This window comes from Quercus robur, chromosome 3 (assembly GCF_932294415.1).
Source record: "Quercus robur chromosome 3, dhQueRobu3.1, whole genome shotgun sequence".
Classification (NCBI taxonomy): domain Eukaryota; kingdom Viridiplantae; phylum Streptophyta; class Magnoliopsida; order Fagales; family Fagaceae; genus Quercus; species Quercus robur.
Genome location: NC_065536.1, coordinates 15,796,574 through 15,815,957, shown reverse-complemented (window position 1 = coordinate 15,815,957; position 19,384 = coordinate 15,796,574). Strand labels below are relative to the sequence as shown.

General features: G+C 34.6%; 1 protein-coding gene and 1 long non-coding RNA gene across 3 annotated transcripts; both read left to right on the top strand.

Annotated features, from left to right (window-relative positions):
- The first annotated feature begins 417 nt into the window (after nt 1–417).
- On the top strand, nt 418–13,690 carry LOC126717264 (protein HASTY 1). 2 transcript variants are annotated; one of them, XM_050418782.1, is made up of 22 exons: nt 418–730; nt 1,461–1,562; nt 3,768–3,911; nt 3,997–4,077; nt 4,181–4,250; nt 4,405–4,475; nt 4,550–4,713; nt 4,798–4,869; nt 4,989–5,226; nt 6,121–6,183; nt 6,275–6,565; nt 7,510–7,623; nt 7,748–7,874; nt 7,971–8,140; nt 8,234–8,335; nt 8,820–8,923; nt 9,015–9,309; nt 9,451–9,698; nt 11,310–11,813; nt 11,910–12,204; nt 12,360–12,543; nt 13,037–13,690. In XM_050418782.1, the coding sequence occupies exons 1-22, from the start codon at nt 629–631 to the stop codon at nt 13,114–13,116; spliced, it is 3,621 nt and encodes a 1,206-aa protein (XP_050274739.1). In that variant the 5' UTR covers nt 418–628; the 3' UTR covers nt 13,117–13,690. The 2 variants fall into 2 exon arrangements, with proteins under 2 accessions (XP_050274739.1, XP_050274740.1); XM_050418783.1 differs by lacking the exons at nt 418–730; nt 1,461–1,562 and having other exon boundaries at nt 3,771–3,911; nt 4,001–4,077.
- Nucleotides 13,691–16,514: 2,824 nt separating this feature from the next.
- Nucleotides 16,515–17,854, top strand: LOC126717260 (uncharacterized). The gene is made up of 2 exons (XR_007652489.1): nt 16,515–16,663; nt 17,477–17,854. It is a non-coding gene; the product is annotated as an uncharacterized LOC126717260 (long non-coding RNA).
- Nucleotides 17,855–19,384: the final 1,530 nt, after the last annotated feature.

Genomic DNA, 19,384 nt, shown 5'->3' with positions numbered 1-19,384 from the left:
ATACTATATACTCTATAGCCAATTAATAATAGTATAAGATAATTTTTGCATTTATTATTTATATTATATAAAATAATTCTTTTAATAAAAAGATTAGATTTTTTTTTTGAAAATAATTAAAGATTATAAATTTTATATGATTATAAATTTTATAATTATGAAACAACTCATTGACAATCATAGCATTTTTAAATACATAATTCAGCATTTCTTTAATGAAATATTCTGAATTTAGAAAGAAAACCTATATATTCCTTTACTCCTCCACAAGAAAAAAAGAAAGAAAAAAGAAAAAGAAAAAGAAGATAAAACAGTTTTTGTTTTGTTTGGGAACACAAGTAGATAAACGTTGAGGTGAGGAGAATCACAATTATAAATGCCATTGCAAAGATGAGTCATTTATAAAACCAGGAAAAGTAGAATAAAAACCTCAAGAGGCTTTATTTAAAATTTTAAATAAACCCACCACGTTAAGCTTTCTTTCTTCCTCTACACACACACTCTCTCTCACATAAACAAATAGTTCAACTGCTATAGTCTGTGTAACCGTGTGTTTTTGAAGCCACAAGAAAAAAACCTTACAAACAAAGAAGTAGAACACCCCTTTTCAGAGAAGAAGCAAGTAGGCATGGAGGACAGTGCCACCAATGTGGCCCGTGCCATTGTTGCATCCCTCGACTGGGCTTCTACCCCTGATGCTCGCAACGCCGCTTTTTCTTACTTAGATTCTGTACTCTCTCTCTCTCTCTCCCTCTCTCTCTGTCTACTGTTTTTTTTTTTTTTTTTTTTTTTTTTTGTGCAAGACATTTGGTCACTTTGAGTTCTCTATAGAGTTTGAATCGTTGAAATTGGATTGCCTGTTGTGGAAAAAGTTGTTTCTTTTGTTGAGTTTTGGGTCAAATAAATGTGAAGTTTTGATTTTGGTTGAGTTTCACCATATGGGTATTTTTGCTTTGTGTTTGATTGCTGTAAATTTGTTATCTTCTTATGTTTTTATGGGGTTTGGGCAACTGGGTTTGCTAAATTTGATTGCTTGCTATGGCCTTAGAATTTAGAAGTGGTCAGTGATTTGGTTCAGTTTTTCCAAAAGGGTTTATGTGGTTTTTGTTTGAAGGGGTAAAATTGTTGAATTGCTTATTTTTCTGTAGGGGTTTAGCCTTTTGGATAACTTGAATTCATAATCATGAAGTTATTTGATTAAGTTTCAACAAAATGGGTGTTCATGGTATCAAAATTTGAAAATTTAATGTTAGAATAAGGAGTTTATCAGACAAGGCTTTTGACTGCATTCTTACTTTTACCCTCTACAGCTAATTTAGTGAAACAAAACCCCTAATAAATCAGCCAAAGACCTGTAACATTACATTTGTGCAATTTTTTCACTTCTGTATAATAAGCACTGTAATTTCCTATTCTTATCTTATTTTTGTTGATACATACATTCTATTCGATTTATGCAGATTAAAACAGGAGATGTACGGGTTTTGGCAAGCACATCATTCCATCTAGTCAGAAAGGACTGGTCTTTAGTAATTCGGATTCATGCGTTTAAAATGTTGCAGGTTTGTGTGCATATGCCATTACTCTTTGCTTACTGGAGAAGTTTATTTATGCTATTTGTTATATTATCTGTTGATCCAACCCATGTATTAAACCAACATGGCTAATGGCGTATCTATAGGAATGCTATAGGTTATGTGCCGTGGGTCTTCTGGCTGGGTAGAATTTTGGCCTAGGATTCTGTCTAGGTGTAACTCATCAGGTGCAAGATGAGTCCTGCACTTCTGGCTTTCTCTCATGATATATTGGTGTCCATACTACTATATTTTCTGTTCTGGTTTTCTGTTGTTGGTAGTGTACAGTAAGTGAATTAGAATTGATCTTATTTTTATTGTTTGGTTTAGTGAATTGATAAAATAGGCCATTACGTTTGAATGAACAACATACCATTTGTTAAACAATGGCTGTTGTTAGTAGTACTTTCAATGAGTAAAAGTTCCATGAAAATTGGAACTATAAACACATAAATTTCTAAGTGATGAACCTTGTTAGAAGTATGTGGTTAAATGATTAAATTTATCATATCCCAATAGCTGAAGCTTTTAGGACAATCGGTAATTTAACATACTATCAGAGTAGGAGGTCTTGAGTAGTTGAGTTCAATCCTGTCTCCTCCACTCTACCTCCCATTTAAAATTCCACATATTGGGCCTCACCTATTAAAAGGAAGTTTGAGCCCACACATGGGGGGGAGTGTTAGAAGTGTGTGGTTAAATGATTAAATTTACTATAACTCAATAGTTTAAGCTTTTGGGACAATCGGTGATTTAACAAACCTATATGGAAATCATCCTCTTCAATTATTGTAGCTTCAGTAATCTCATTGAGGTTATGGACTTACTGCATGCATCAGATCTAAGCATGTAAAAAATTTTGTCTTCAAAAGTGAACCTGAGGTTCCTGCAGAGTATGTCATATATCTTGTCACTAAGACTTGATAATTAAATAAGAAATTAGTATTTTTTTTTCTTTGTTAATATTTTAAGTTTTTTACTGGCAGTGTCTGACATTATAGGCACTGCCCATTTGGGTGGCATTTTATTTATAGAAAGCTGAGCCTTCTATTTCTGAAGATGATGATGTGAGGCAAATGCTGGTTTTTAGTTTCTCAATGGAATAATGTTCTAGAGTGCCTAGTCTTTAAAGTGCATCCCAGTATCACTGCTATAGAATTTGACCTTTATGCTCTTGATACATAAAACTTATCGCTTATAGTCTAATTGTGTTATCAATCGCTAAAGTTCAAATGTCCAAGGCAAGTGTTGAGATTTACTTGAGTTTTGGCCTCTGCTGTTAGATTTATTACAGAATATAACCGAGTCGGTAATTAAGTGTACTAGTTTAAACCTTCCATTCCCTCTCCCCTTGGGATCAAGACTTACTTTGAAGAAAAAAGAGAGAACTATAATTTACCCCTGTGGTTTGGCTCTCTTACATTTTAGTCCACAAACTTTCAATTGCTACAATTGACTTCCAAATTGAATTAAAATGAAAATGTTGGGTTTTCATCCAAATAAAATGATTTTGGATTCTATGGACAACTTTGCCTGTCAATTTCCTAGTAGGGTAAATTACAGTTTGTGGTTTGGCCCTAGTACAAATTGGTTTTGCAAACTTTCCAGTCTCCACAGTTCGGATTAAAATGAAATAGTTAAGAGGGAACATGCCCTGCACATGCATAAAACACTTAGTTTTGATGTAACCCTAATGATTTCATTTTGGTCCAAATCACAGGGGATAACTTGTAATCTACCCAAAAAAATTCTGCAATTCAGATAGATGCCCTGAAGCCACAGGCATCAGAATATTTTTAGTGGAAGTCATTTCTAAACATGTTAAAGTTTTCTTTATATTTTGGCACATTCCTATCAGCTGGAATGCTAATGAGTGGATGGTAGTTCTGTTCATCCGTTGCCTGTGACAGGAATTGGTTCAGTTATACTCTAGAGATTTGCAGTTTCTTTCACAAGATATTGAAAATGATAGCAATAACGAATTTAGTTTAAAATAATCATCACAAAAAGACATCAATTTGCTTTTAAATTGCCTAGATCATGATTAGTGTGAGTGTATCAGATTGGAAGATCTTTACTTAGACTTTCTCTTTCTGTACGGCCTTTTTTGGCAGCCAAATGGTATTATTCTGATTTCCCTGTAAAGTTCAATGTTCTAAAAGGTGTGACTATAACATATGTATCCTTCTGCAGCATCTGGTACGACTGCGGTGGGAGGAATTAAGCCCTACAGAACGAAGGGACTTTGCAAATGTCGCTGTTGATTTGATGTCTGAGATTGCAAATGCTTGTGAGGAGTGGGCTTTGAAAAGTCAAACATCTGCTCTTGTTGCTGAGGTTTACACTATGCTGGTCTTGACTTTTGTTAAACACTAATGTTAATCATTTGCTGTTCTATTGCTCATCTTATGCCGTGTGACAGATAGTTAGAAGAGAAGGCTTAGTTTTATGGCAAGAACTGCGGGAGCCTCTATTTTCTCTGTCCGGCAAGGGTCCTGCACAAGTAAATTTATCCTTTTCCACTTGCAGTCATTGCCTTGCTTTATTACATTTTATTTTAGAATATGCACTAGGTGTTGTGTTGATTTTTTCCCCTTTTGTGTCAGGCTGAGTTGGTTTCGATGATGCTGAGGTGGCTTCCTGAAGATATTACAGTTCACAATGAAGATTTGGAAGGTCTATCATGGACTGCCCTTAGTTTTCTTTATTCTCTTTTTTGGGGGGTGGGTTGAAATGTGGAAATGTGTGTGGGTGCATACACATGTAGATTTCTCATCTGCGGTTGTATTTCTGTAGCCCCTCTTACCCTGGTTTTGAATGTCTTACACAGGTGATAGGCGTAGGCTCTTATTGCGAGGACTTACTCAATCTTTGCCTGAGATTTTGCCTTTATTATACACTGTATGCCTTGGTCCTTATCTTCAATTGACATAGTTTATCCTTTCCTATTTATAATGCTTTAATTCTTGATACAGTTACTAGATAGGCACTATGGAGCTGCATGGAGTGAAGCAGCTAATCAACACGTTGACATTGTAAAACAGCATGTAGCCGCAGTGACAGCTACTTTAAATGCTGTGAATGCATATGCCGAATGGGCTCCGTTGCCTGATCTTGCTAAATATGGCATAATTCATGGGTATGATGTCTTCTTCTCAGTTTGGCAGAGTCGGATTCAAATAGATGTTTTGGTATCTTACCCTCTCTCTTACATGCACAACAGGTGTGGTTGCTTACTTTCTTCTCCTGAATTTCGTCTTCATGCTTGTGAGTTTTTCAAACTTGTCTCGCCAAGGTATGTGTTTCAGTTTTTTCAATTGTATGTTTGAGGTTGTTGGTAATTGAAAACATGCAAATATTTTTCCTGGTGAGAGTTTCCTTGACTGTTGTGTTATTCTTATTTGTGACTTACAGGAAGAGACCTATTGATGTCTCTGCCTCTGAATTTGATTCGGCAATGAGTAATATCTTTCAGATCTTGATGAAAGTCTCTGGAGATTTTTTGGACAGATCAAGCTCTAATGCTGGATCTATTGATGAAAGTGAATTTGAGTTTGCGGAATATATATGTGAGAGTATGGTGTCTTTGGGTTCTTCAAACTTGCAGTGTATAGCTAGTGATAGCGCCCTTCTTCCTCTTTATTTACAACAGGTAATTGGACTTTGTAATATTTAGTGTTGTTAAAAGTGTGGTTAGGGCACTTAAAGTTCAAATTTCAAAGCTGCAAGGTCTAAGCACTTTGCTTGGCCTAAGCGAAGTCATTTAATGAAGCAAGCTGAGCCTTAGGCATGCTTTTCTGGTGCTTTTTGAAGAAACACAAAGCACACCTAGGCATGCTTTTTTATTGTTATTTTTCTAAAAATATATGAATCATTAAAATTTACCACTTGATTTTGAAGGAAATGACATAGACTATTGATTGTGGGCTACTGGGCTCTCATCTCTACTATGGTTGGAGTACAATGGCCAATGGGTGATGCCAAAGAGAGTGATTGAGGTTCTTTTTGGATGTTGTTGCTGAGTTAGTAACATAGAAGTTCTTTTGCATGGAAAGCCACCCCTTTGTTTAATTTTGACTATGTGGAAGGAAAGGAACAACCAAACATTCAACGATAAGGAGTCTACTATTTCTGAATTGAAATCTAGTTTCCTAAGGACATTGTTTGAGTGGTCCTAAATAATAGGTTCTAGTGGTTTGCAATCTTTGTTTGACTTTGTTTATTCCCTTTCTCTTTGTTTGTAAGGACTGGTGATTGTATTCTTTAGGAATATTTGGTGTACACATGTGTGCATAAAGTCTTTTCAATAAATTTATTACTTATATAAAAGGAAAAAAAAAAAAAAAAAAAAAACTTTGTCCATCCATAAAACTTTTATGATGTGGGTTTTCATGTACAATACCAAGTTTTATAATCTAAATTGTTAAACTCTAGTTCCAAATGATTTCTCATCATGTGTAATTGTGTGAACTATTCATTTCCATGGATGTTTAATGTGTGATTGATTTAGTCAATTACATTATAACCCATTTAATATTCTTTCCAGATGTTGGGGTTTTTTCAACACGTTAAGCTAGGTCTTCATTATCACTCCCTGCTCTTTTGGCTGGTATGTGTAGTAATTTTCCAATTATCAATAATAAAGGTTAGGTAGTACCTAGTTACCTTTAAATGTTTTTAATGCTTGCTTCCCTTGTTAGGCACTAATGAGAGACTTAATGTCAAAGCCAAAGGTTGTTGCACATTCAACTGGAGACAGTTCAGCTGTGAATAGTCTGAGCACTGGTTCTGGGCAGGTTGATAATGAAAAGAGAAAGATCTTAAGTTTTGTGAATGATGATATTTGTAGTGCAATTCTGGATATATCTTTCCAGCGCACGCTAAAGAGAGAAAAGGTTCCTCCTGGAACAGCATTTCCGCTGGGGGCATTGGAGTTGTGGAGTGATGATTTTGAGGGCAGGGGTGATTTCGGCCAATATCGTTCAAGGCTGGTATGTATCACATGGTTTGGAATTAGTTTTGTTAATTTTGCATTCTGATACCCTGCCTTTTTCTTTTTCTTGTTAACAATATGCTGCAATTATGATAGTTTTTTCTAATAAGAGAAGGGCGCCCCCTGCCGCCAGGGGGGGGGGGGGGGGGTTTATTCATACAGCCATAACAGGTGTGCATTGTAATTTCTAAGGATGTTCTAGTCCTATACATTAGGTTTTGTTGATAATTTCAACTCAGACGAAGGGAGATGTCAAAATACCAACGAAGGTATAACTGAGTTTTTCTAATCTTAATTTTTTATGGCCAATGGATATTGTGCAAAATGGAAGTCTGTTTCAAACAGAAAAAGAAAAAAATGGTGAAGTGGCATGGAGAAGACTAGGGATGTGTGCTAGCAGGGGTTCCCCTTCCCCCCTGCTCTATATTTGCTCTATTATTTATATTACGAATCATTCTATAATCAAAGTTCCATTAAGTTAGGATCATTTATTTTCAATAGAAAATTTTGACACTTAACACTGTCATCAACATAGTACGTTATAAGTTGGGATTTAGAAATGTCCACAGCCTCGCTTTGGCCACAGCTCATAATCTGTAAATCTGGTAATTGTCATGCAATTGCAATTTTTTTAGAGGGGATTATTTGTATAGTTTATAATAATAAAAACAAAATAAAGGCAAGGAAAAAAGAAGAGTAGTTTACATCTTGCATTATATAAGGGTTTTTTTCCCCGCTGTTTTGATTTTATGATTAAATCCATAGTGTGGCCTAGGAGTGGGATGTTATGTCCTTTTAGGTAGTTACCTTTTGCTAGGGGAGGTCAGAGGGACTAACATTGTATGTCTCAGATAGTCCTTACAGGTAAAGGTCTTAGGGTTCTTTCTTTTTGATCTTTCTTTTCTGGGGTTTTGTTTAATGATGTGTGATCTCTTAATGCAGTTGGAGTTGGTCAGGTTTGTTGCTTCTTACAAGCCCCTCATAGCTGGTGCCAAAGTTTCTGAAAGATCTATTGCAATCATCAAACACCTCTTGCTTTCTCAAATGCCTGCTCAGGTTTGGTTATAAACATTTGTTTATAGGATTTACTCTCTCTGGAGTTGCAAGATTCCCAGCATCACTTCATGCCTATGTCATAAATGACAGTCTTTTGCTGTGTACTTGCTTTTCTAAATTTCAGGACTTACCTGTGATGGAAAGTATGCAATTGGCTCTAGAAAATATTGTGAATTCCATTTTTGATGGATCAAATGAATTTGGAGGGGGTAGTTCTGAAGTTCAGCTTGCACTGTGTAGAATATTTGAAGGTTTTTTTTAGCAAACTTTTTTCATCCTATTAGAGTTTTTAGTTTTTGGTTATATATATTGGACTCCTTAAATCATTTTGGTTGCTTGACCTGAAGGTTTACTCCAGCAACTGCTTTCTTTGAAATGGACTGAGCCAGCACTTGTGGAAGTACTCGGGCACTATTTAGATGCATTGGGTCCCTTTCTGAAGCATTTTCCTGCTGCAGTTGGTAGTGTCATCAATAAGCTATTTGAGCTCCTAAACTCACTTCCTTTCGTTGTTAAGGTTGTCTGCAACTTTTAGTTGTCATTTTCCTTTTCAATTCCTTGTAAAGAAAACCGTAAGAGGCATGGAATTTAAACCAGTTTCACTTTGCAGGATCCTTCTACAAGTAGTGCACGGTATGCGAGGTTGCAGATTTGTACATCATTTATTCGAATAGCCAAAGCTGCTGACAAAAGTATTCTGCCTCACATGAAGGTGAGTTTTTTTATCTACTTGTTTGTAATTCACAGCCCAGGTCCAGAGGTTTCAAACGACATGCTGCATAATGAGCATATGCAACTGCTATTCTTACTCCCCCCTCATGTGTGCACCCAAACTCTTCTCAATAAGTGGTGCTCAACTTACGAAATTTTAAAATTTTAAATGAGAGGTAGAATGGAGACATGTTTTGAACTTAGGACCCACTACTTTGATACCATGATAAACTACTACTTATTCCAAAAGCTTAAGTTTATAGGAAAGGGTGAAATTAATCACTTGACCATTATTCTAGAAGTAACATACTCTAAATTCAAGTACTGCCTGCACACAATGCTTATTCATGCTTCTTTTGTACATATCAATACCTCATAAACATATAAGGAAAATAAAGTTATATAATCATCCATTTCCACATAAAAAAGAACCTAAGAGCTCATCTCTGGTATCTTATTCACTTTGTAATGTTCTCTTTGTAAAGGATATAGCAGACACCATGGCGCATATGCAAAGAGAAGGTTGTTTGCTCCGTGGTGAACATAATATTCTTGGGGAAGCATTTCTTGTAATGGCTTCTACTGCTGGGTAATTACTTGCTTATAGTGACTGACCCTGTGTTTATATGTGTGATTTTGTATGTCTTTCTTATTATTGTGAGTTTGTAAAATTGGTGCAGGATTCAGCAGCAGCAAGAAGTTTTGGCATGGTTACTAAATCCGTTGAGCCAACAGTGGACACAACTTGAGTGGCAAAATAATTATTTGTCTGAACCACTTGGTATGGTTCGCCTGTGCTCTGAGACAACAACTATGTGGTCAATTTTCCACACCGTGACATTCTTTGAGAAGGCACTTAAGAGGAGTGGACTGAGAAAAACGTATTCAAATTTACAAAACAACTTGACATCTAGCTCTAATCCTTTACACCCAATGGCTTCTCATCTGTCATGGATGCTGCCTCCTCTTTTAAAAGTATGCATTCGCCATGTTAAATATTCTCATCAGTGATGCTCTTTAAATGTGATATTTTTAGGGCCAGGCAATAATTTGACTGTTTATATTCTTTAAGTTTCTAGATAGTAATAATTGTGGCATGTCTTTGTTTATTTGCAGCTTCTTCGTGCTGTAAATTCCCTTTGGTCTCCATCCATATCTCAAATGTTACCTGGAGAGATTAAAGCTGCAATGAGCATGACTGATGCTGAGCAATTCAGTCTCCTTGGGGAAGGGAATCCTAAATTGTCAAAGGGTGCATTAATTTTCACAGATGGATCTCATGCTGACATGGGTAAGGAAGGATATGCAGAGCCAAATGGGTCTGATGATATACGAAATTGGTTGAAAGGTATCAGAGACAGTGGGTACGTATGTATGCATTTGGGTTCTCTTTGATTACTCAAAGTTATTATTTGAATATTTGTTGATACTTTTTTCTTACCCCTTTCCCTATTTTGCCCTTATCATAGATCATGAATACATTAGAAGATAAAGAAATAGAGAAAAGAGGCCCAAAATTAAGATCAAAAGACAGTCATACTAGATATTAACCCCAAATGTCCTAAAAAAAATTTTCCCATTGAAACCATGTTCCATTTTCACGTAAACTAGTAAAAAAAAGGCAAACAAACAGAAAAGGCTGTTTCAAATCAAATTTCTATATGCTCTCCAGTGCAAGACAAAGAAAAATGGAAAATGTTATATTATGTATTGAATTAACCTATTGTTGATGCAATAAAACTATTGAAAATTTACCGAAACCCTCAGATGACTTCTTATTCTATCATGGACAGCAATATTTGCTTCTCAGTTAGGTATAACCATGCAGTAGCGTGTTTATGGGGGCCGAGGAATCCTTCATATAAATTTGGCAAAAGAGTCAACATTGAACTCAAATCTAGAGTATTGAAAATATTTGGTTAATATCATCTTTGTTTAAATTTTAATAAAATTAATATTTGAAATTGACTTGATATTGAAAGTTGAGGCACTAAATTGACACAATTAGTACATGAGGACCAAAAGGCACAATTCATAGTTTGGAGACCAAATTGAACTTTACCCAATAATTGGAGGACCAAATTAGTAATTTAACCAAAATATTTTCACTAGATGTTCAGAACTGGTTTATCAGAGAGGCAGACTATGTATTTGCTTTTTATCTTATCAATGTGATAAAGACAGATATTCTGGCCAACATTTTCAATGAATAATGAAAGATATGCTTGGGAAATTTCTCCTAGTCTCTTAGCTTTGATTCTGGTTCAGGTTTGGCCGCTCAAGAATCATGAAGCACCATGGGAGAATTATACAAAACTTCACATAGCCAAGTATTTTCTTCATGCAATTAGGGTTTGTTTGGATACCGCTTATTGCTGAAAACTTTGTAGCAAAATAATTTTTAAATATGTGAATAGTATCGTGGGACAGTTTTAAAGTTGTTATTCTGAAAAAAAAAAAAAAATACTTGTGGGTCCCGTGAACAGTGCACGGGACCCACAAAAAATGCTGGACGTGGCTGCTATCCAAACATACACTTAATGTTGTTTGGTGCAATTTTTAGATTCATCTAATTAATCAAACAAAAAAGCATATTTGAAGTCTTGAGTGAAGAATCCATGGACATCTTTGAATGACTCCTCATTTACTTGCGCTTAATTGAGACAGTGATGGCTCTGTTGCCATAAGTTGTCAGTTGGGATCAGTATCTCTTCATCACTATTATGTTACAAATTTCAAGCTGAAGTAAATTCTAATATTGTTTTTGGTAATTAGTGGAGTGAATCATTTTATATTTTTTATAATTAAAATTTCATTTATATATTCATGAGCATTTATTGGTTTCGTTTAATGACATATTATGGATGTATGCAATAATGAATCTTTTAAACTAGTTTTGTCATGTACTATTTAGGTTTAGGTTGATGCGAAATGTTCCTTTTTGATGCTGATGCATCCTACCTATGTAATCCTAGGTACAATGTATTGGGCTTGTCAACAACCATTGGAGATTCATTTTTCAGAGGTACGGATCTACATTCTGTTGAGCTAGCCCTAGTGGAGAATATACAGTCAATGGAGTTCAGGCATATAAGGCAGCTTGTTCATTCAGTTTTGATTCTTTTGGTTAAATTTTGCCCTTCTGACTTGTGGGATGTCTGGCTGGAAAAGATTCTGCACCCATTATTTAACCACTCTCAGCAGGCTCTAAACTTCTCATGGTCCAGTCTTCTACGTGAAGGTAGAGCAAGGGTTCCAGATGTCCGTGGCATACTTGCTGGGTCAGACTTAAAAGTGGAAGTAATGGAAGAAAAGCTACTTCGAGATCTAACTCGTGAAATATGTTCACTCCTCTCCGCCATAGCTTGGCCACCTCTAAATACTGGCCTTCCTTCTCTAGAACAGTCTGGGCATGCAAGCCGTGTCGATACGTCTTCTCTTAAAGATTTAGATGCTTTCAGGTTGAGCTCTATGGTTGGGTATGTGCACTACTTACTGGAGCTTTTTCTGTTGTTTGTAGGATTCTTTGCATCCTTACCAACAAATTTGTTTAAAAAATTGTGATTCGTTTGCAGTTTCCTTTGGACACACAAAGGTCTAGCCCTTCCAGCCTTAAGGATATGTCTAGAAGCTTTCACATGGACTGATGGTGAAGCTGTGACAAAAGTTTCCTCATTTTCTGCTGCTTTGGTTGTCCTAGCCATATCAACCAATAATGAGGAACTTCAAGCATTTGTTTCTAGAGATCTGTTTTCTGCAATTATCCGAGGGTTGGCCCTTGAGTCTAATGCTATTATCAGTGCAGATCTGGTTGGTCTCTGTCGTGAAATATTCATTTATCTCTGTGATAGAGATCCTGCTCCTAGGGAGGTTAGTTGTGATTCCTCCCTCTTTATAAAAAAAAAAAAAAAAAAAAAAAAAAAAAAACTTGTCTTGTGCATGACATTTGCAAGTGGGTAGGTTTTGATTAAAGGAGTATCTAAGAAGTTTTAATGAGAGGGGATGTGTTTCTTTGGTTGTCCCAGGTGTTGCTCTCACTCCCTTATATCAAACCCCATGATTTGGCTGCTTTTGAAGAAGCTTTAACAAAGACATCTAGTCCTAAGGAACAGAAGCAGCATATGAAGAGCCTGCTTTTATTAGCTACTGGAAACAAGTTGAAAGCACTTGCTGCTCAGAAAAGTGTAAATGTTATTACAAATGTTTCAAGTAAGCTTTCATAGTTATCAATTTTTTGCATTTCTTTTTAATTCATTTTCAAAATAACATTAGTAGAAGTAGTTAAAAAGGTCATGTCAATTAAGGAAGTAACAAAGTGTATAACTTTGGATATAATAGAATTGAGAAAAAAAAAAAATGTGGCCAACCTTGACTAATCTATGGAATATCCTTACCAATACCAAATAATTTGGGGTAATTGTTGTTGATGTTGTCATTGTCCAATGACAATTTATTCCATGGAAGATGATAAATCAAAATGGAAATATTTATGAGTTTGGAAAGTTTATTATTCAATATTCTCTTTCCATTGCCTATCTCTATTGTGTGACTAAATTTCCCATGCCCTATATTTAGCTTTAGAGTTTGCATAAACATATATAAAGTATAAACATCTTTTCATTACAACATATGTTTTTTATTTATCTTATAATCTTATCAGTTTGGTAATATTTGCTAACATATAGCACATTCCTACTCACAGCAAGGCCGCGCAATTTGGTAAATGCTCCAGAATCCAGATCTGATGATGGGGAAGTTGTGGGATTGGCAGCAATCTTGTGATCATGGCAGATTTCTTGTACAGATTTGAGTTTTATTTTAAAAGTGGGGATATCTTCTCACAAATATATATATTTTTTGATGACATAGAACCTCAACAAGGTAGGACCCTTTGAACTCATCCCTGCGGAGTAAACCACGGATACAACGAAGGTCAAGGTATATTTTTTCTCAAGTATACCATGGTCTAAGGCACATTTTTCTCGCCGAAGGTCAACAGCAAACCAGTTCACCCTCCGAGAACCCTGAATATAGAAGATTTTGACTGGGGGTACAAAAGTTCCATGGCATTCCATTATTTATATGCGTGTATTGCCATGGGAGTGAGGCTTTTCAAATTGATATATACTTCATTTATATTTTATCTTTCTTTTCTAGATTTAAACCACACTTACAGACTGTCAGCCTATGATTAAACTATTCCTTACCCTAGTAGCTTCTTTTTTTGGATGAACACCCTAGTAGCTTCTTAAGTTTGAAATAGAGAATCCTGGTCATGTTTCAAGGCATATATAGACTTCCAGAAGCTTACTGAATGCTATTTTGTTCAAATGCTTTGAGCACCTTTTCATCTACAGGATGTGGCCATATTGCTTTGTTTGTAGCTGTAAAAAACCAACATTTAAAAAAAATAAAAAATAAATAAAAAATTGGAGAGAAACCTAGAATGTACCAAGGATTGAGTTGCCAATCAATCATTGGCATACTGGCAAAGATGTAAAAAAAGGAATGTAATTACTAATATAATGTCCAATGTTCAATTTAGCCGGTTCTTTGTGGAATTAACGTGCATTATGGAAGATAGCTAATTGCATTTCAATGGTAGGTTTGTCATTTTACATCAGAAAAATTAGGCCAGTATTCGAGAAAGTTAGCTGTGTAAGTCTAACACACCAGAGGCCTTGTCATCACAAGGTACTTTCTAAAGTGTTCTAGGGTTGTCCTGGTTTTGGAGTAAACGTTAGGGTTAGACAAATTAAATCCTTTTGACTTTTTTATGTTTTTTTTTTTTCTTTTATTATTATTATTATTATTATTTTCCATTCCAGTTCTTTACTATTTACATTTATTTCCTATATAATTCTTATGTCAGTCTTTATTTAAATTGTGCCGTTAAGCTCCGTTAAGCTCCATCTACTTTCGATAACAAAACTATGTTCTTTTATGGGGTTTAGCAGCATCATATGAAAAAAAAATTTGAAATCATTGGAACAAAAATAAAAGCTGAAGAAAGTTTAGGCGCGTTTGATTGATATTATTCTTCTTTGAAGTGATCTATATTCTTCAAACTTTTGTTATAGTGTGTTATGTTTTCCTCTCTTTTTTTTTTTTTTTTGATACAACTAAACTTTTTTTAAATTTCAAATTAATTAATCAAATTTCTCATTATTTTATGGAGATTAATAATCAAACTTCATTATTCCCTTTCACATACTGTCATGTGTGCATTTGTATTTTCCAATCAAGTTGTTTTAGACATTCAATCAAATCTTCAAAAAAAAAAACGGGTAGTTCTGAAGTATTTTTCTAACACATGACAGTATCCTCCTAAACAACCTTTGGGGATGTTTTCTTGGATTTAAGATATCAACCTGAATCTCTACTACTGAATTGTATTATCAGCAAGACAAAAACCCAAAATTAAATATTCAAGACATTTAGGAGTAGACTAGCTTTCAATAAACAAAAAATTCAACATTCAATAAACAAAAAATACTCCTACCAACCTTACTTTTCACCTTCCCCAGTGAAAGAGACTCCGTCACAGTAATAAAGTTTTACTCCGTATCAGTGGCTAAGCCATAAATTTTTCCTAGAGGGGCAAGTTAAATATAATATAATTTTTAAGTAAAAAAAAAAAAAAAATTCTTATATTCATAATTCATTCACTCAAAATTGTCTATATTGTCAAAATTTAGGATAAGTTTCAAGGAAATAGTATCTATTTTCTTAAAATCACATTTTTTATCCTTTAGGCGGTTTAAGATTTCAGAATTTTAGAATTTGAGATAAATCATAAATAATTGAATTACAATTTGCAAATCTTGAATTTTTTTTTTTTTTTTAAATATGCATAAATTGTGGATGTTTTTTTCTCATAAATTATTCTTCCTTTAGCTAATGGTGTAAAATCAGTGAGATAAAATCAAACAATTAAGCAAGCTCTAAACCAAATATAAATACATTAATGTACAACAAACAAAACCATTTTATAAAATATATATGAAATTTACTTTAAACTAATCTATCACTTTGCATTTAGGCAAAAGCACAATAACAGGTACTCAACAACACATACCCATTTCTACCCCAAAAAAAAAAAAAAAAAAACGCACGTACCCATAAAAAAATACAACATTAAAGTTATATAAACAAAAATGTAAAGAAATTGGACAACACAATTTTTTTTAAGAAGAAAAGAAATTGGCAAACAACCACAAATTAAAACATAGCTGTATAGCAGTAAAGCACACAGTATTTCAAAACCAGAGGATTTAACAAGAACCCAATGGAGTTGGAGGATTGGAGCTGTCCATTTCACTTATAGTTGATTTCAAAAGCCCAAATGGCCTGAGTTGACATTATTGTTGCACTTAAATCAAATTCCATGGTGAAACCAATCTTCAAGAAAATGAACTGCAGTTGGAAAATCTGGTTAGCCTTGAGGCTGCTCTATAAATATGAGGAGGCATAGTTACTTTAGGCTGAAAAGAAAAAAAGAAAGAAAATTGAGACTATTTGCAATGCCACATCACTGTCTCAAAATAATTTCATAAGCTAATTTATGCAGATGTCTAATTTCCAGGCTGTCCACCTAATCCAGAGGCAATTATAATTTATATATGCCATTTAATAACAAAACTTTGTACTAATTAACAATCTCAAGAATTCTGTGGAAGCACTACGTGGCATGCATGCCTTGTGTTGGGCCTCATGCCTAATGTGTTTTGGAAAATGCATTGCATGCACAAATAACTTTGAGACAAATTTGCCATGAGATACGTGATAAAATGGGACTATACAAAAGGAGGATTGGCCTTGACTGGTAGCTTGGAGACGATTAGGTGAAATAGAGTCACATGTACAAAAAGATTGGAGGATAGCTAATTGGTTCGATATAAATTTGAATGCATGGTAGTCATAAGGATGCTTCTAGTCTAAGCAATTCCCTCTATAAACCCCATAAAAACCCCTTTGGGCTTATATAAGTTCCCAAGGAGCTACTAGGAACTTTTGCTATTGCTGTGTATATTATGTTAGACATATTCTGAAGTTCTGAGAGTGCACCTTCTTCTGGTGGAGACTGTGGCAGTGGTGGTGGTGGTGATATCATTAAGAGTTAGCTTGTAATGGGACCTGGAGGGCCAGGAGGACCGCCCGGACCACCCGGATGGGGTCCAGGACCAGGAGGACCACCAGGACCACCTGGACCGCCAGGGCCACCCGGACCACCTGGATGGGGTCCACCCGGACCGCCTGGACCACCCGGATGGGGTCCAGGACCAGGAGGACCGTTCTTCTGTGGTTTTTTTGACATGATTGGTACTTGGTATGTACATTCTAACATCTAAGTTTTGGTTTCAATTTACTACTAAATTTTTTTTTTTTTTTTTTTTTTTTTTTTTTTTTTTTACTATTAAGTAATTTTAATTTTGAGCATTCCACCTTTTTGAATTTCTCTTTATTGGACTCAAGCTTCCTTGCTATTGTAGTTATATGATCTCATTAATCAATTAAGATTCAATGGCTTGTTGGCATTATTATTCTCAAAGGAATGGTGAGCTGTGAGGTGACATATTATATGTAGAACATGAGAAACAGGTGTTGTTTTTTCATTTCCTTGTAATTCACTGAAGCTTAATATTTCTGGTTTTCAAAACTTTTTCTTTGAATTAGTTTTAATCTAGCTTACAAGAACGAGTATCCCACACTATTTTCCTTTTTTCAATAACATAATCATTTCTTGATAATTCGATAGTTGGGGATGATATCTCATGATATCTCTATTAGAAACATTAGGAGATGCCAATCGAGTTACAAAACTTTTGGCTCAATAACAAACTCATAATATACTAATATATAGAACATTAGAGTATAATGAAAAAAAAAGTTGCATTTTAAAGATTATTGATCTCTATAACAACAACCAAGCCTTATTTTTTAATGTTGGCTAAAAAAATTTAAAAGTTTGTGGCAAAATATTGAAAGGGTTTTATTTATTTATTTATTTAAGATTGAGTTTGTACGGGAACATTGAAGTTTAAAAAAAAAAAAATTTAATTAATTTTTTTTATTGATATAATTATTATTGTACCAATCCTGGTTTTAATGACTTTGTTTTATTTGATATTTTTGGCTGCAGCCTGAGCTTCTTATGCTGTTGCTGGTTGTTTCAAGATTGCTTTGGTGGCCCACCTGGGCCTCCTGGGCCCCCTGGCCCACCAGGACCACCTCCTCCATAATCAACTTCTTCCTACCAATACACACACCATGTGCAACTACTATCTAGAGATATACATCTATCAGCTATGTGAAAATAATGACCACTTTAGAGCAAAAGGACTTAGTAACAAGTTACTAAAATTGAAAGACATACTGGTTTTTAGTGTGCCAGTTTAATGTCTCTCTTTATCAATGGCTATTGGACATTTATTTGTATGCATTTAATTTTAATTATAACTATTGGATATATGTGATGATCTGAATGAACCATCCAATCCGATGCATTCATTCCTTTTGAGTTTCTTGTGCAAAATGTGGTTGTTTGCAAATATTGGCATTTAACAATTTGCTTTACACTTTTTTTTTTTTTGGGAAGTCTTGAGATGATTATGCAGTACATGATAGTTCTTGTGTTAATCAAAATCAAATCAAAATTTAAACCAATTAATTAGGGTGCGTTTGGACTCAATTAGTAGCCTTGGTACTGCCTTTAATAAATTTGTTACTAAATTTTCTTCTGGTTTTATGAAAATTTAATAAATTGAACCTTTCAACTCAGGTTCAAAATAATAAGGGGAGTCAAGTCCACAACTCACTTTAGTATTAAATAGAGGTTAGTGGTGCATAGCAAATAAAAAAATGCCAAGACAAAAGCTCGGAATAGAGACAAGGGGATTAGGTAGAAGTAGAAGTGATAAACTAAAGGGAAAAAGACTTTACTTATGCCATCACACACACAAACACTATTATTTTGAGCTGTTGAATTTACTTCAAACCAGAGTAATGAATATGGATGGTGAGAATTAGGTAGAAGTAGAACTGATGGTTGGAGGTCCTCCATTATTGCTTTGGGATTTATAATGGATTAAGAAAACTCTTATTATTTTTATATTAAAAAAAAAACCTCTTATTATCCACTCTCCGTAAGAACTAAGGCTTTCGATTTTTGAATTGTTAAATACACAGTAATCTTGAATTTTGATCTTAATTGGATAAAAGGTTCAGCTGCTTCAATGACTTTAGGCAAACCTTTGATCATCCTCACGTTTTGGGCATTGCTGAAGGGATGAGAGATTATATATGTAACCCAATATGTGACAGGTTCAAAAAGAATCGGGTTTTGCTTCATGCAGGCTTGTAGGATATTCACACAAAAAAAAACAATCAGTACTTGTCAAGTCAAGATAAGAAGTTTTAAGGGCCACGAAATTCGACTCAATCAGTCACAAAAGCCAATAGCTGTTTTCACTTTTCACTAATAGCAGTGAAACTCGACATAGATTGTCAATGGGCACCTTCAGAATATAATATAAAATAAAAATAATCCTCTTCATTTAATTAAAATTGACAATGTTTATTTCATAATAAAGAATAGCTTTTTTTAAATTTTAAAGGTAATTTAAAATCTCATTCTACTTCTCCGGATACTTGTAATATAGATTATATGAGATTAGATAGCAACCAAAGGTTAAAAACTATTCTTGGTGTACCATGTTGTGATCGTTTAAAAAGCTAGTTTGAACGAGGACGGGCCAATTCATGGGCCAATTTATGCTTTAACTTGTGATGGGGATGGCTGTTTCATTTATTCTAGTGGTTGGATTTATTTGTAACGATTGCATAATAAGTGTAATTAATTGTACCTCTCTCTCCTCTTAAGAAAGTATTTCTTGCGCTTGTCTCATGTGTTCTATGTGAAACTGACATATAATTCTTAATGTGAGATTGACATATGAGTCTTACACTTATAGAACTCACATCTTAGTTTCATATAAGGCACATAAGACGGGCGCATATGAAAATTTTGCCTTCCTCTCACTCTTCTCAA

Bases quoted from the DNA above. Each gene is read 5' to 3' on its own strand.
- LOC126717264 (XM_050418782.1), top strand. From the start codon at position 629: ATGGAGGACAGTGCCACCAATGTGGCCCGTGCCATTGTTGCATCCCTC. The intron at 8,141-8,233 runs GTTGTCTGCAAC...TTCACTTTGCAG, and splicing joins CACTTCCTTTCGTTGTTAAG to GATCCTTCTACAAGTAGTGC. The intron at 8,336-8,819 runs GTGAGTTTTTTT...CTCTTTGTAAAG, and splicing joins GTATTCTGCCTCACATGAAG to GATATAGCAGACACCATGGC.